Source organism: Phyllobates terribilis, unplaced genomic scaffold (genome assembly GCF_046119375.1).
Source record: "Phyllobates terribilis strain yellow unplaced genomic scaffold, ASM4611937v1 Scaffold_1__5_contigs__length_1240528914, whole genome shotgun sequence".
NCBI lineage: Eukaryota > Metazoa > Chordata > Amphibia > Anura > Dendrobatidae > Phyllobates > Phyllobates terribilis.
In genome coordinates this window covers 1,033,462,466-1,033,480,741 of record NW_027362761.1, presented here as the reverse complement: position 1 = coordinate 1,033,480,741, position 18,276 = coordinate 1,033,462,466, and the positions used below count along the sequence as shown (strand labels likewise).

At 40.4% G+C, this 18,276-nt stretch overlaps 1 protein-coding gene across 5 annotated transcripts in view; it reads left to right on the top strand.

Moving 5' to 3' along the window:
• GRIA2 (glutamate ionotropic receptor AMPA type subunit 2) overlaps positions 1–18,276 on the top strand; it is a 268,701-nt gene that overhangs the window by 75,726 nt on the left and 174,699 nt on the right. For all 5 annotated transcript variants that reach the window (XR_012247807.1, XM_073644879.1, XM_073644888.1 and 2 more), the window contains exon 3: positions 17,072–17,311. Coding sequence is in view for 4 of the 5 variants with exons in the window: in XM_073644879.1 (XP_073500980.1) it covers positions 17,072–17,311 (240 nt within the window). In the remaining variant the exon portion in view is untranslated. The remainder of the gene's footprint in view (positions 1–17,071; positions 17,312–18,276) is intronic.

Sequence of the window (18,276 nt, the reverse complement as noted above, 5' to 3'; positions counted from 1 at the left end):
TGAATTATGATGTTGGAAATCGGGAGTTGCTGGCTATTAAACTCGCGTTTGAACATTGGCGTCATTTTTTGGAAAGCGCTAGATTTCCTGTTCAGGTTTTCATAGATCATAAGAATTTGGTCTATCTGGATGCTGCCAAGCGCTTGAATGCCCGTCAAGCTAGGTGGGCACTTTTTTTTTCTCGGTTTTATTTTTCTGTTACCTATATCCCTGGTACTAAGAATGTTAAAGCCGATGCTTTATCTTGCAGCTTCTCTCCTACGGTCTGTGCCGAGGAGGAAGAGAGCATTTTACAGAAAGGAGTTGTGGTGGCGGCATTGGACTCCGTTTTGGAGAATGGGATTCTGAAAGCTCAAGATGATGCTCCATCTAACACTCCCCATGGGAGGTTGTTCGGGCCTAGAGCCTTTAGGAGAGATTTGTTTGTGGAGTGTCATGTGTCTCGGTTGGCAGGTCATCCAGGAATTTCGGAGACTAAGAGACTTATCAGTCGCAGTTTTTGGTGGCCTGGATGGCAGAAGGAAGTCATCAAGTGGGTGCATCAATGTACTGTGTGTGCTAGGTCAAAGGCTTCACATACTCCTGCTGCGGGGTTGCTTTGCCCTCTGGAGGTTCCTAGTGCGCCTTGGATGCATCTCACAATGGATTTTATTACTGATCTTCTTGTGTCCGAGGGTTTTTCCTGTCATCTGGGTGGTCGTGGACCGCTTTAGTAAGATGTGTCATTTGGTTCCATTCATTAAGTTGCCCTGTGCCAAGACACTCGCTAAGGCGTTTGTTAAGGAGATTGTCAAGCTCCATGACGTTCCCACGGATATTGTTTCTGATAGAGGACCTCAGTTTGTGGCTCGCTTTTGGCGTGCTTTTTGTGACAGGTTGGGAGTCCATTTGTCATTTTCGTCTGGGTATCATCCTGAGTCTAATGGACAGACTGAAAGAAAGTACCAGGATATTGAACAGTTTTTGCGTTGTTTTGTGGCGGACAATCAAGAGTTGTGGTCTGAGTTTCTGCCTCTCGCAGAATTTGCTCTTAACAATCATACATCCTCCTCTGCTGTGTGTTCTCCTTTTTTTTGTTGGACTGGGAGACATCCGTCTTTTGGTTCGTTCTCCAAATTGGGGTCGGCGGTGCCGGAGGAGGAGAATTTTTCCGGTGATTTGGAGAGAGTTTGGACTAATGTACGTTGCAACCTTCAAGAGGCTAGCAAGAAGTCCAAGAAGTATTTTGACAGGAAACGTAAGGAGGTTTTGTTTACTGTGGGTGACATGGTTTGGTTGTCCTCAAAGAACCTGCGGTTGAGGATTCCCTCTAAAAAACTGGGTCCTAAGTTTGTGGGTCCATTTAAGGTGCTTCAGGTTGTTAACCCGTCTGCTGTTAGGTTGGATGTCCCTACTTCCTGGAAGATTAATCCTGTGTTTCATGTTTCCATGTTGAAAAAGGCTGATGTACCAGATAGGGATGCCACTGTCTCAGTTCCTCCTGTGGTCGAAGACGGCGAATATGAAATTTCTCGCATCTTGAATTCTAGATGGCATAGAGGGAGATTACATTATCTTGTCTCCTGGAAGGGTTTCGGTCCCGAAGACAACTCCTGAGTAAGGACGAATGATGTCTCTGCTCCTAGGCTTGTTAAAGCTTTCCACAAGAGGTTTCCGGATAGGCCTGGGCCTGGAGGATCCGGAGGATCCTCATAAAAGAGGGGATACTGTTAGAACCCTCCTGTTTGTTTTTTCCATCTTGTGTTTTGCGGTCACGTGACCATCTGCCTTTATATTCCAGCTCCGCCCTTTTGGCTGTGCTGGACTTCAGTGTTTGACTGTTTCTGTAGCCAGGTGCTTCTGTGCCTTTCTCTGTCAGTTTGTTTGGTCCTTCTGGGACCTCTAGTACTTTTCTGTCTGTTTGTCTTTTTGTGTTCTGCAACAACTTCTCTGTTTAGGAGGTGTCCCATTCCTTAGTTCGTTTAGGGACCCCTCCCCTTATGCTATAGGTCTTCATTCAGACTAGCCGAGGACTAAGGCGGGTCTGTTCGCTAGGAACAGGCAGCCCGCTACATCATAGGAATTCAGCTTAGTTTTACTGTAGGGACAGTTTTCCCTTATCTTTCCTTAGTACTTGTTGCAGATCATAACACTTTCACTTCATTTTGCAACACCATGCCATACCCTGTGGACAGCGCTTGATTGCAACTAATTTCATCCTACAACAGGACAATGACCCAAAGCACACCTCCAAATTATGCATGAACTTTTTAGGGAAAAGCAGGCAGCTGGTATTCTATCTATAAAGGAGTGGCCAGCGCAGTCACCAAATCTCAACCCCATTGAGCTGTTGTGGGAGCAGCTTGACCGTATGGTACGCAAAAAGTGCCCATCAAGCCAATCCAACTTGTGGGAGGGGCTTCAGGACGCATGGGGTGAAATTTCTCAAGATTACCTCAGCAAATTAACAGCTAGAATTCCAAAGGTCTGCAATGCTATAATTGCTGCAAAGGGAGCATTCTTTGACGAAAGCAAAGTTTGAAGGAGAAAATTATTCTTTCTAATAAAAATCAATATTTCTAACCTTGTCAATGTCTGGACTATATTTTCTATTCATTTTGCAACTCATTTGATAAATAAAAGTATGAGTTTTCATGGAAAACACAAAATTGTCCGGGTGACCCCAAACTTTTGAACGCTAGTGTATATATATATATATATATATATATATATATATATATATATATATATATATATACACTGCTCAAAAAAATAAAGGTAACACTCAAATAACACATCTTAGATCTGAATGAATGAAGTATTCTCATTGAATACTTTGTTCTGTACAAAGTTGAATGTGCTGACAACAAAATCACACAAAACTCATCAATGGAAATCAAATTTAATAACCAATGGAGGCCTGGATTTGGAGTCACCCCCAAAATTAAAGTGGAAAAACACACTACAGGCTGATCCAACTTTGATGTAATGTCCTTAAAACAAGTCAAAATGAGGCTCAGTATTGTGTGTGGCCTCCACGTGCCTGTATGACCTTCCTACAACACCTGGGCATGCTCCTGATGAGGTTGCTGATGGTCTCCTGTGGGATCTCCTCCCAGACCTGGACTAAAGCATCCGCCAACTCCTGGACAGTCTGTGGTGCAACGTGACGTTGGTGGATGGAGCGAGACACAATGTCCCAGATGTGCTCAATCGGATACAGGTCTGGGGAACGGGCAGGCCAGTCCATAGCTTCAATGCCTTCATCTTGCAGGAACTGCTGACACACTTTAGCCACATGAGTTCTGGCATTGTCCTGCATTAGGAGGAACCCAGGGCCAACCGCACCAGCATATGGTCTCACAAGTGGTCTGAGGATCTCATCTCGGTACCTAATGGCAGTCAGGCTACCTCTGGCGAGCACATGGAGGGCTGTGCGGCCCTCCAAATTAATGCCACCCCTCACCATTATTGACCCACTGCCAAACCGGTCATGCTGAAGGATGTTGCAGGCTGCAGATCGCTCTCCACGGCGTCTCCAGACTCTGTCACGTCTGTCACATGTGCTCAGTGTGAACCTGCTTTCATCTGTGAAGAGCACAGGGCGCCAGTGGCGTCTTTGCCAATCCTGGTGTTCTGTGGCAAATGCCAAGCATCCTGCACTGTGTTGGGCTGTGAGCACAACCCCCATCTGTGGACGTCGGGCCCTCATACCACCCTCATGGAGCCGGTTTCTAACCGTTTGTGCAGACACCTTCACCTTTGTGGCCTGCTGGAGGTCATTTTACAGGGCTCTGGCAGTGATCATCCTGTTCCTCCTTGCACAAAGGAGGAGGTAACGGTCCTGCTGCTGGGTTGTTACCCTCCTATGGCTCCCTCCACAACTCCTGGTATCTGCTCCATGCTCGAGACACTGTGCTGACAGACACATCTACCCTACTTGCCACAGCTCGCACTGATATGCCATCCTGGATGAACTGCACTACCTGAGCAACTTATGTAGGTTGTACTGTAGACACTGCCTCATGCTACTGTACCTCTAGGGGTGAGAGCAATGGCAAAATGAAAAAGTGACCAAAACAACAGCCAAAAAGGATGAGAACAGAGAAATTGTCTGTGGTCACCACCTGCAGAACCACTCCTTCATATGGGGTATCTTGCTAATTGCCTATCATTTCTACAAGTTGTCTGTTCCATTTGAACAACAGAAGGAGAAACTGATTCACAATCAGTGTTGCTTCATAACTGGACAGGTAGATTTCACAGAAGTGTCATTGACTTGGAGTTACATTGTGTTCTTTAAGTGTACCCTTTATTTTTTTGAGCAGTGTGTATATATATATATATATATATATATATATATATATAAATATATATATATATATATATATATATATACACACTGTTCAAAAAAGTAAAGTGAACACTTAAACAACAGAATATATCTCCAAGTGAATCATACTTCTGTGAAATCAAACTGTCCACTTAGGAAGCAACACTGATTGACAATCAATTTCACATGCTGCTGTGCAAACAAATGGATTAGACAATAGATGGAAATTATTGGCAATTATCCAGAAACCCTCAATAAAGGAGTGGTTCTGCAGGTGGGGACCACAGACCACATCTAAGTACCAATGCTTTCTGGCTGATGTTTTGGTCACTTTTGAATGTTGGTTGTGTTTTCACACTCGTGGTAGCATGAGACGGACTCTACAAGCACAGAAGTTGCTCAGGTAGTGCAGCTCATCCAGGATGGCACATCAATGCGAGCTGTGGCAAGAAGGTTTGCTGTGTCTGTCAGCGTAGTGTCCAGAGACTGGAGGCGAGACCAGGAGACAGGCCAGTACACCAGGAGACGTTGATGGGGCCGTAGGAGGGCGACAACCCAGAAGCAGGACCGCTACCTCCACCTTTGTGCAAGGAGAAACAGGAGGAGCACTACCACAGCCCTGCAAAATGACCTCCAGCTGGCCACAAATGTGCATGTGTCTGCACAAACGGTTAGAAACCGACTCCATGAGGTTGGTATGAGGGCCCGATGTCCACAGATAGGGGTTGTGCTCACAGTCCAACACCGTGCAGAATGCTTGGCATTTGCCACAGAACACCAGGATTGGCAAAGTCGCCACTGGCGCCCTGTTCTCTTCACAGATGAAAGCAGGTTCACACTGAGCACATGTGACAGAGTGTGGAGGCGCCATGGAGAGTGATCTGCCTGCAACATCCTTCAGCATGACTGGTTTGGCAGTGGGTCAGTAATGGTGTGGGGTGGCATTTCTTTGGAGGGCTGCACAGCCCTCCATGTGCTCGCCAGAGGTAGCCTGACTGCTATTAGGTACCGAGATGAGATCCTCAGACCCCTTGTGAGACCATATGCTGGTGCGGTTGGCCCTGGGTTCCTCCTAATGCAGTACAATGCCAGACCTCATGTCACTAAAGTGTGTCAGCAGTTCCTACAAGAGGAAGGCATTGAAGCTGTGTACTTGCCCGCCCGTTCCCCAGACCTGAATCCGATTGAGCACATCTGGGACATCATGTCTCGCTCCATCCACCAACGTCACGTTGCACCACAGACTGTCCAGAAGTTGGCGGATGCTTTAGTCCAGGTCTGGGAGGAGATCCCACAGGAGACCATCCGAAACCTCATCAGGAGCATGCCCAGGCATTGTAGGAAGGTCATACAGGCACGTGGAGGCCACACACAAAGCCGAGCCTCATTTTGACTTGTTTTAAGGGCATTACATCAAAGTTGGATCAGCCTGTAGTGTGTTTTTCCACTTTAATTTTGGGGGTGACTCTAAATCCAGGCCTCCATTGGTTAATAAATTTGATTTCCATTGATGATTTTTGTGTGATTTTGTTATCAGCACAATCAACTTTGTACAGAACAAAGTATTCAATGAGAATATTTCATTCATTCAGATCTAGGATGTGTTATTTGAGTGTTCCTTTTATTTTTTGAGCAGTGTATATAATTACCATAAAGTTGTGTTCACATCTGTATCAGTATGTTGTGGTAGAGTCGCTTGCTCTGCTGCACTCGGAGGTAGATACCGGACACTGTCTCTTTAAATGACTTAGTGGTTTATTTGTAGGAAGCAGGATAAACCACAGTCAAGTACATAACATATACGTAGCCTTTCTGGCATAACAGGAAACAAAAAGGAAAAAGGTACAGAACAGTCCTTACTTCGGCCGGGATCCGGCCACTCAGGATTAGCAAGAGCACATGGTCCAGTCTTAGCACAAACACAAGCTCCTCTCTCTCAGGAGCTAGCCTACACACACTGTTCACCACCTGAGTGAAAAGGCTGGCTATTTAAAGCCCAGACTCCACCCTGGTGTGGAGATATGGTGGATGGCCTCTCGCCCGCACTACAGCCATCCACCTATAAAGCATGCCCTTTATTAAATGGCTGTTTAACCCTCTCTGCACCTACTATGCATGAGAAGCTTCCATGTGAAACAGCCTCAGTGAAACATATCTCCCCTCCGGATATCTTCAGGATTTAATATACAGTTATATGAAAAAGTTTGGGCACCCCAATTAATCTTAAGCTTAATGTTTTATAAAAATTGGTGTTTTTGCAGCATCTATTTCAGTTTGATACATGTAATAACTGTTGGACACAGTAATGTTTCTGCCTTGAAATGAGGTTTATTGTACTAACAGAAAATGTGCAATCTGCATTCAAACAAAATTTGACAGGTGCATAAGTATGGGCACCCTTATCATTTTCTTGCTTTAAATACTCCTACCTACTTTTTACTGACTTACTAAAGCACTTTTTTTGGTTTTGTAACCTCATTGAGCTTTGAACTTCATAGCCAGGTGTATGCAATCATGAGAAAAGCTACTTAAAGTGGCCACTTGCAAGTTGTTCTCCTGTTTGAATCTCCTTTGAAGAGTGGCATCATGGGCTCCTCAAAACAACTGTCAAATGATCTGAAAACAAAGATTATTCAACATAGTTGTTCAGGGGAAGTATACAAAAAGCTGTCTCAGAGATTTAACCTGTCAGTTTCCACTGTGAGGAACATAGTAAGGAAATGGAAGAACACAGGGACAGTTCTTGTTAAGACCAGAAGTGGCAGACCAAGAAAAACATCAGAAAGGCAGAGAAGAAGAATGGTGAGATCAGTCAAGGACAATCTTCAGACCACCTCCAGAGAACTGCAGCATCAACTTGCTGCAGATGGTGTCACTGTGCATCGGTCAACTATACAACGCACTTTGCACAAGGAGAAGCTGTATGGCAGAGTGATGCGAAAGAAGCCATTTCTGCAAGCATGCCACAAACAGAGTCGGCTTAGGTATGCAAAAGCACATTTGGAGAAGCCAATTTCTTTTTGGAAGAAGGTCCTGTGGACTGATGAAACCAAGATTGAGTTGTTTGGTCATACAAAAAGGCGTTATGCATGGCGTCAAAAAAACACAGCATTCCAAGAAAAACACTTGCTACCCAAAGTAAAATTTGGTGGAGGTTCCATCATGCTTTGGGGCTGTGTGGCCAATGCCGGCACCAGGAATCTTGTTAAAGTTGAGGGACGCATGGATTCCACTCAGTATCAGCAGATTCTCGACAATAATGTTCAAGAATCAGTGACAAAGTTGAAGTTACGCAGGGGATGGATCTTTCAGCAAGACAATGATCCAAAACACCGCTCCAAATCTACTCAGGCATTCATGCAGAGGAACAATTACAATGTTCTGGAATGGCCATCCCAGTCCCCAGACCTGAATATCATTGAACATCTGTGTGATCATTTGAAGAGGGCTGTCCATGCTCGGCGACCATCAAAATTAACTGAACTGGAATTGTTTTGTAAAGAGGAATGGTCAAAAATACCTTCATCCAGGATCCAGGAAATCATTAAAAGCTACAGGAAGCGACTAGAGGCTGTTATTTTTGCAAAAGGAGGATCTACTAAATATTAATGTCACTTTTCTGGTGAGGTGCCCATACTTATGCACCTGTCAAATTTTGTTTGAATGCAGATTGCACATTTTCTGTTAGTACAATAAACCTCATTTCAAGGCAGAAACATTACTGTGTCCAACAGTTATTACATATATCAAACTGAGATAGCTGTTGCAAAAACACCAATTTTTATAAAACATTAAGCTTAAGATTAATAGGGGTGCCCAAACTTTTTCATATAACTGTATCCCATAGTAATATCCATCATGCAGCACTATACCTTACATAGTTGATTCATGGCGTATCTGACAGATTTCCTTCAATTAAATTGTGGCTTTAAGGCCACAGCCCCATCATCAGTATTTGGTCAGTATTCAGTCAGTATTTTTTCTCAGGAGTGGAATCCAAAACCAGGAGTGGGTGATAGATGCAGAATTGGTGACTTCTTTCTAATATACCTTTTCTCTGATTGTTCCTCACCTGGTTTTGGCTCCCACTCCTGAGAAAAAATACTGACCGGATACTGACCAAATACTGATAGTAGGGCCGAGGCCTTACATTTGAAGTTGGATGGTGCCCTAGGAATGTGCCTACTTTTTGCTCCAGCCCAAATACATTTTTTTAATGCAATTGGAGCATTTTAATTTATAAATATACTCCATTATATTTATCATTTTTTTTTCCAAAAAGCAGCATATTCTCTTTTTTGGAACATTTTTCTGTAAACCACAGTTTTAACAAAATCATATGTTGAAATGCTGATTTTGGACAAGTTGTATTGTGCTTTTTTTTTTCTATGGACATAAAAATGGAATGAAACAAACATGAAATCACTTGCTCTTTTTGACAGTTTTAATGCTATTTTTCAATATTTTATTTTGTATTTATTTTTGAAAGTAAAGAACACTGTGGTCAGATACTACATTAAAGTCTATAGTAAAATATTGAATACCACATGTGCTAGTGGTTTGGATTTTGGCATTTTTATAGTGTTTTGTAGGCTTGTGTCTTGGTTTTGGAAACAAACAATGATCTGGGTTTGGTGTATTTTCAATTTTTCTCAGATAAGCTTTTCTATTGGAGGTTAAAACACCAGAAAAAAATCATGTTTTAGATAACTTAAAATAAGAACCAGCACCAAAAGTGCTTTCAGAGAACAGTAAGAAAAAAATCTGGAAATTAATTTAATGTACTTTTTTTTTTAAGCACAGAAGAACAATAAATAATAGTGGATGTGAAGGAGTGCTAAGCTTAAAATTTTCATACATTTTTCAAAGATGAAAATTGACTTTACTCTTTTGTACAATACTTTAACTTAAGCAATTAGGCTGATTTACTAAAGCTGCTAACTTATACATAGTGCATATATAATAAATTAGAAAGTCTTAAAATCTGCCAGACTTATTAAAGTGGCTCATACTGGATAACAACTTTGCTTGTTTTTAGATTGCCTAGTCTGACTCATGAAATCTTTCTCTCCAGAATTCTGGCGTAAATGCTTTGAAAAGTCACAATATCTTGGCACAACTCGGAGTATTGCCTACATTTTGTGACTTTTGGCATTTTCATGCTAGTTTCTCCCAACTCTGCTAAATTGAGCAGAACTTGGACTCTTAATTTATGTTGAGCTGTGGCATTCTGTACCCTAGAAGTCTCACTCCAGTCTCTGTCTGGAGTGAGATTTCTGGCATAGCGTACCAAGGTGCACGACACTTATCAAATGCTCCAGATTCATAAAAGAGCATTCACCTCTTCATAAATCAGATGCGCTGGCACAACCCCCTCATCAAGACTGGCATGAACAACCTTGGTCTTGATGAATTGGACCCTCAGTGTTTAAAAAATATGCCTTGCTCCATTTGTGGCATTTTCATTTTGTATTTTTTTTTATTATTCTAAAAGCATATTGATAAAGTAGTCAAAGATAAAAAAAAGACATGTTAAGGATATGTTCACACACATTGGTATCTTTCTTTATATATAGCAAAGTAAAACAAAAATCATATTGTACAGCTGAAAATTATGTATCAGTATCAGTTGTGGGTGTCTATCAGATTCTCTTTCATCTGGACAGCTCATCTCTATCAATATAGCACAGATTTTTCCATAGTGCAACAGTACAGAGGCTTCCTAATATGAACCGTATAGAGTATAGAGGTTTCTGTGAACCAAAATGTTGCCATGGGGGCGGAATTAAAGTCCATTTTTTTTAAAAAAAAAAATTTATATGGGAGTGCTGCCTTTTTCTTTTTTGATCTGTATTATGGAGCAATTTTGGACACTTGCTTGGAGGCTTGTCACCCATCGTGAGTAATTAAATGGTGCTGTTCTTTAAATCCCTTTTTGTAACAATTTCCTATGTAGATATACAGAGTTTTTCTTTATTGGATTTTGTATGAATTTGGTAAAAAAAAAAAAATAATAATTCTGATTTTGCAAAGTTATTTAGACTTTCTGCAAGTGTGTATGAGCCCTAAAATATTAACACAGTAGTTGTGGATCTCAACTGCACCATTGGCACCTGAGCTCTTCTATAAGTCTAGTCAATTTCCTCTATTTCAATTAATTGTTTTGCACATTAGTTTATCATTGTATTACACAAAAAGCAATATAATATGTTGTGTCGGTCTATGGGCATGCATGTTCTTTTACCTTTTCCACTCCATTTGTGACATCTGTATCTGACTTCTGACATTACTGGCACAGATGCTGACATAGAACTCATTGATTCGATTCAGTCCTCTGAGATATTGAGGCACATTGCATATGCCTGACTCTCCTTAGCTGTGTGAACTTACAAGTAGAAGTATATAAGGATATAAAAAACAAAAATAAAAAAAAAATATTTACGCCAAGTTATTCTCCCCCATTCTAGCACTGCTACTACCTGTAGTTCACTCGTCACTATTTCGACCAGTTCTTGCCCACTATGGAAGGCACCAATGGTGAATTGGAGAAGAATTGCCAGGTTTATTGCATTTAAAACAATTTTACATTAAACTTTGTTGGCAATATATTCTTTTTTCTACATTCTCCCTGTTGCAATAGCTAGGAATTAGGCCTGGACTAAATTGTAAATTCAATTTAAAAACTCAACTTCTCTGTTCTCTGGTATGTTGCACTTGTATAGGAGAATGATGCAAAGCTAGAAATGCTTTCAGCTACTAGCCTGGTTGATCTGCATACTAATTACTGAAGGCATGGAATATGTTGAATGAAGGTTGTTTTTGTGTGACGTACATAGAAAAGAACAAAGATGACAATCTCTCTTTTAGGGTTCGCTCACAATGCCGTATGTTCACTCATGGGAGAGAATTGGGCCGATTATGGTAATGACACTCTGCTCAAACTGTGTCAGATTGTGATCCGAGCGTCATCTGAGTGTGATCTGATTGTCTCGCATGAGGGAAATGTATCACAGGTGCGGAGAAGGCGGAAAACTTAATTTCTCCATCTTCTCCATTGACTCTGTGTGAGTACATCATACTGCACTGGGATGACATCTGAGTGAAGTCCGATGTTTCACACGCACCCATAGACGTGTATGGGTGCGCGTGATCTGAATATTGGAGCCACTCGCAGCATTGCCGAATCAGCATGAGAAAATAATCAGAGATCAGCACTGCCTCATAGTATAACATTGGGCTGAGTACTATCCAATAGCACTTCGCATAGCACTTGGTCGTGTGAGCGAGCCCTATATAGGAACAAGTTACAGATGCCAGGCTAAAGACTGACTGGGTTCACATATATCTGTTGCATCAGGCTTATCATGAGCCTAATGCAATTCAACCAAATCACAACTTATAGCAAAACTAAGAGCTCCTTCACACGTCAGTTTTTCTTGTGCAAGTGCTATCCATGTTGTTCACAGGTAGTATTCATACCTATGATAGTCTATGGGGTATTTCACACATCCAATTACTTTCTTGGCCCTAGTGGTTCACACAAAAGCGCGATGACTTGTCCAATACCCAAGACCTAAGAGTCAGGTGAAATTTGCCAATGTAAGTCTATGGATCCGTGAGAAAAATCAGCCAGAACTCGGATGCCATCTGTGTGTCCATTTTCCATGGACTGATGAAGATTTCTAAAGCTTCTCCTATCAAACAGGGTTTTTTTTTATCTGAGAAAAACTGATGAATCTCTGTTGGTAAAAACTAACACTGACCAAGCTCTGATGGTAAAAGCTGACACTCTGACCAAACTCTGATGGTAAAAACTAACACCCTGACCAAACTCTGATGGTAAAAACTAACACTCTGACCAAACTCTGATGGTAAAAACTAACACCCTGACCAAACTCTGATGGTAAACACTAATACCCTGACCAAACTCTGATGGTAAACACTAATACCCTGACCAAACTTTGATGGAAAAACTAACACCCTGACCAAACGCTGATGGTAAAAACTAACACCCTGACCAAACTCTGATGTTAAAAACTAACACTGACCAAACTCTGATGGTAAAAACTGACATGGACCAAACTCTGATGGTAAAAACTGACAGTCTGACCAAACTCTGATGGTAAAAACTAACACCCTGACCAAACGCTGATGGTAAAAACCAACACTCTGACCAAACGCTGATGGTAAAAACTAACACCCTAACCAAACTCTGATGGTAAAAACTAAACACCCTGACCAAACTTTGATGGAAAAAAAGAATACCCTGACCCAACTCTGATGGTAAAAACGAACTCTCTGACCAAACTGATAGTATAAATTAACACCCTGACCAAACTCTGATGGTAAAAACTAACACCCTGACCAAACTCTGATGGTAAAAATTCACAGCCTTACCAAACTCTGATGGTAAAAAATGACATGGACCAAACTGATGTTAAAAACGAATACCCTGACCAAACTCTGATGGTAAAAACTAACACCCTGACCAAACTCTGATGGTAAAAACTAACACCCTTACCAAACTCTGATGGTAAAAATTCACAGCCTTACCAAACTCTGATGGTAAAAATTAACACTCTGACCAAACTCTGATGGTAAAAAATGACATGGACCAAACTGATGTTAAAAACGAATACCCTGACCAAACTCTGATGGTAAAAACTAACACCCTGACCAAACTCTGATGGTAAAAACTAACACCCTAACCAAACTCTGATGGTAAAAACTAACACCCTAGCCAAAATCTGATGGTAAAAACTAACTCTCTGACCAAACTCTGATGGTAAAATCTAACACTCTGACCAAACATAGATGGTAAAAACTAACACCCTGACCAAACTCTGATGGTAAAAATTAACACTCTGACAAAACTCTGATGGTAAAAAATGACATGAACCAAACTCGGATGTTAAAAACGAATACCCTAACCAAACTCTGATGTTAAAAACGAATACCCTGACCAAACTCTGATGGCAAAAACTAACACCCTAGCCAAAATCTGATGGTAAAAACTAACACTCTGACCAAACATAGATGGTTAAAACTAACACACTGACCAAACTCTGATGATAAAAACTAACACCCTGACCAAACTCTGATGGTAAAAACTAACACTCTGACCAAACTCTGATGGTAAAAACTAACACCCTAGCCAAAATCTGATGGTAAAAACTAACACACTGACCAAACTCTGATGGTAAACACTAATACCCTGACCAAACTCTGATGGTAAACACTAATACCCTGACCAAACTTTGATGGAAAAACTAACACCCTGACCAAACGCTGATGGTAAAAACTAACACCCTGACCAAACACTGATGGTAAAAATTAACACCCTTACCAAACTCTGATGGTAAAAAATGACATGGACCAAACTCTGAAGTTAAAAACTAATACCCTGACCAAACTCTGATGGCAAAAGCTGACAGTCTGACCAAACTCTGATAGTAAAAACTAACACCCTGACCAAACTTTGATGGAAAAAACTAATACCCTGACCAAACTCTGATGGTAAAAACTAACACCCTAGCCAAAATCTGATGGTAAAAACTAACACTCTGACCAAACTCTGATGGTAAAAACTAACACTCTGACCAAACTTTGATGGAAGAAACTAATACCATGACCAAACTCTGATAGTAAAAATGAACTCTCTGACCAAACTGATGGTAAAAATTAACACCCTGACCAAACTCTGATGGTAAAAACTAACACCCTGACAAAACTCTGATGGTAAAAACTAAACACCCTGACAAAACTCTGATGGTAAAAACTAAACACCCTGACCAAACTTTGATGGAAAAAACTAACACCCTGACCAAACTCTGATGGTAAAAACTAACACTCTGACCAAACTCTGATGGTAAAAACTAACACCCTAACCAAGCTCTGATGGTAAAAACTAACACTCTGACCAAACTCTGATGGTAAAAACTAACACTCTGACCAAACTCTGATGGTAAAAACTAACACCCTGACCAAACTCTGATGGTAAAAATTAACACCCTTACCAAACTCTGATGGTAAAAAATGACATGGACCAAACTCTGATGTTAAAAACTAATACCCTGACCAAACTCTGATGGCAAAAACTGACAGTCTGACCAAACTCTGATGGTAAAAACTAACACCCTGACCAAACTTTGATGGAAAAAACTAATACCCTGACCAAACTCTGATGGTAAAAACTAACACCCTAGCCAAAATCTGATGGTAAAAACTAACACTCTGACCAAACATAGATGGTGAAAACTAACACACTGACCAAACTCTGATGGTAAAAATTAACACTCTGACCAAACTCTGATGTTAAAAACTAATACCCTGACCAAACTCTGATGATAAAAACTAACACCCTGACCAAATACTGATGGTAAAAATGAACTCTCTGACCAAACTGATGGTAAAAATGAACACCCTGACCAAACTCTGATGGTAAAAACTAACACCTTGACAAAACTCTGATGGTAAAAACTAAACACCCTGACCAAACTCTGATGGTAAAAATTAACACCTTGACCAAACTCTAATGGTAAAAACTAACACCCTAACCAAGCTCTGATGGTAAAAACTAACACCCTGACCAAACTCTGATGGTAAAATCTAACACCCTAGCCAAAATCTGTTGGTAAAAACTAACACTCTGACCAAACTCTGATGGTAAAAACTAACACTCTGACCAAACATAGATGGTAAAAACTAACACCCTGACCAAACTCTGATGGTTAACATTAATACCCTTACCAAACTCTGATTGTAAAAATGAACACTCTGACCAAACTCTGATGGTAAAAATTACATGGCCCAAACTCTGATGTTAAAAACTAATACCCTGACCAAAAGCTGATGGTAAAAACTAAACACCCTGACCAAACTTTGATGGAAGAAACTAATACCCTGACCAAACTCTGATGGTAAAAACAAACTCTCTGACCAAACTGATGGTAAAAACTAACACCCTGACCAAACACTTATGGTAAAAACTAAACACCCTGACCAAACTTTGATGGAATAAACTAACACGCTGACCAAACCCTGATGGCAAAAATTAACACCTTTACCAAACTCTAATGGTAAAAACTAACACCCTGGCCAAACTCTGATGGTAAAACTAACACCCTGGCCAAACTCTGATGGTAAAACTAACACTCTGACTAAACTTTGATGGTAAAAATGACATGGACCAAACTCTGATGGTAAAAATTAACCCTCCCACCAAACTCTGATGGTAAAAACTGACATGGACCAAATTCTGATGGCGCTCAGTTTAAAAACCCAGATGGAACTAGAACTGTTTATTACATACGAGGGAAATTACTTGATTACTTGACATACAAAAATGCATCAGTTGTTATCAGTCTTTTCGCCATTTTCTCCCAGACATTGGTTCGGCGCCAGGTCACAATGTTCAAAGCAATATTGGATATATTGACAGAGGGTCTAAGTCATTGTATTCTTCACATCATTTTATTGTGTGGTCTTTTTTAAAAAGACATATATTTTAACACGTTTTTCCTTTATATAGAACTAGCATTTATTGGGCATTTTAGTGTTTTTTTTTGTAGTTTCTCCTTTAAGAAAAACATGCCATCCCCAGAATATGCTTTGCTATAAAAAAAAAGCATTGTAATTAAACTGTAAGTAGTGAATTTTATTTTGCCCTATCATGTTCAAAGGAAAATCTGTGTTGTTGTTTTTTTTCATAAAGATCCAAAACAAAAAAGCAGTTAAAATCCAAAAAAACACCAAAAAAGCGAAAAACATGACGGTTTTTACAGGAACACCGTGTGTGAAGCCAGCCTTGACTTCAACTTTTCTACTATTAAAGTTACTGGTATAAAATCAAGATTTAAAATCTGTTTTTAATATTTAATTTAGCTGAGAAAGGGTTCATGAACATGACCATATTAGTGGATCTGTCTCGGTAACTGTTTTTATAATATTTTTTGGCCTAAAAATGACACTAGAAATGAAGGAGAGAACTGACTGGTGCTAACAGACCCTAAAGCCACATGAGATAGCGATCGGACTAACACTTCTCTGGTGTATTCATGCCTTGGCCAAGAGAAGGAGGCAAATGAGTCACTGCCGCACACCTCTAGCAGCAGGTTATGTCCTGTGAGGCTAGAGCGTATGTTAAAATCTATTTTTCCCTTTGTTCCTATGCAAAACATCAGATAAAAGATATCACAAAGAGTTGTGCCAAACAACAAGCTTCTCTGTCACATCTATATTCATCATCACTTATCTGCCTCGTCTTCTGCGTTCTTCACCCCAAGTAAATATATATCACACATATTAGTGCACAATATGTAAGAAAAAAGAACTGAAAAATTGATTAAATGTATTTATTATGCTCAGATTAAGCTTCTAAATAAATAATCACCCTAAGGTTCCAACTAGTCTGACATCGGAGCACTCATTAACTACATTACTATTGAATAATAATATGGAGGCAACAGTTGCAATTTAATTTTATTATGAAAAATAATGCAATTTGTACATCATTTGTGTTTATTGAAGACAATGCATTTTAATATAACTTAGAAAAAAAGTAATGTTATGCTCAAGGGTATCTAATGCAATATTCCAATTTGGCTCATGACAAAAAATGGTTTCATATTGGGATAACATATGTTCAATCTGTAAATCATCTCCTGATTACAGTCATTGTTTTATGCTTCACATGATGCCAATTTTACAGATTCAGTGTAACGAATATATACTGATGCTTATTTTTTTTTTCCATTGCAGTCTGCTCCCAGTTTTCAAGAGGAGTCTTTGCTATTTTTGGATTTTATGATAAGAAGTCTGTAAATACTATCACATCATTTTGCGGAACTCTTCATGTCTCCTTCATAACCCCAAGCTTTCCAACAGATGGTACTCATCCATTTGTTATTCAAATGAGGCCGGACCTCAAAGGAGCACTTCTTAGTCTGATTGAATACTATCAATGGGATAAATTTGCATATCTTTATGACAGTGATAGAGGTAAGTTTCAATCTGTTTACTGCGAAATGCAAAAAAAATACCTACTGTGTAGAAATAAATCATGAATATTATAAACTCAGTGCAATCAGAAGTAGACTGAAGCTTAAAGTACAGAAATCATGTGAATAAACCAAATTTAGAAATAGTAAGTATGGAATGGTCAAAACTGCAGTTGTTTGAAATTATTTTTAAGCTTGCTTAAAATTCGTAGTTCTCAGCAGCACTTAATCCTGTGTAAACAGGTCATGTGCTGCCGAGAATGATGACAGCCTCGGCAGCAGAAAGAGCGATTTATTATGAATATCTTGTGCACATTTGAAGAGTCATTGGCCTCCGGGACATTGATATCCGGGACTTTGTGTGAAACAAAAAATGTTCCTAAGCACTAATAGGCAGATAGTTGCTACCTATCTGCCTGTTGTGGCCGGCGCCGTTCATCTCCGGCATAGAGTGATCACAGACTGGCTAATCAGCTGCCTGTGCTGGCGTCAAGTCGGCTGGACTTCGACTTCATTCTGGTTGACAGCTGGATTCCCGCTGCCTAACTGGGGTAGCCGACTGTTAATCAGTATAACGTCGGAAGCCATGCCCTGTCGACAGAGGAGGGGGGGAAATAAGCCGCTGCTCTGTCAACGTGACGTCAGCAGAGGCAGGTGAATCCCCGCAGGAGCGGTCTGTCACCGTTCTGTGCCGGCGATAAACGGCACCAGGCACATTAGGCAGGTAGGTAGCAACTACCTGCCTCTTAGTGCTTAGGCAAATTTTTTGTTTTTTTTATCCCGTTTAAATGAACGCCGATAGGCAAACATATGAGAAGTGTTTATAATTATGTTTTATTTTATTTACATACAGAGATATTGATATTTGATCTGTTGGATTGTGACAGATATTTTTGCAAAAGTAAAAATATGGTTCCTTAGAAGATAATTCAAATTGGCAACCAATATGGCCGCTTATCCTGTTGT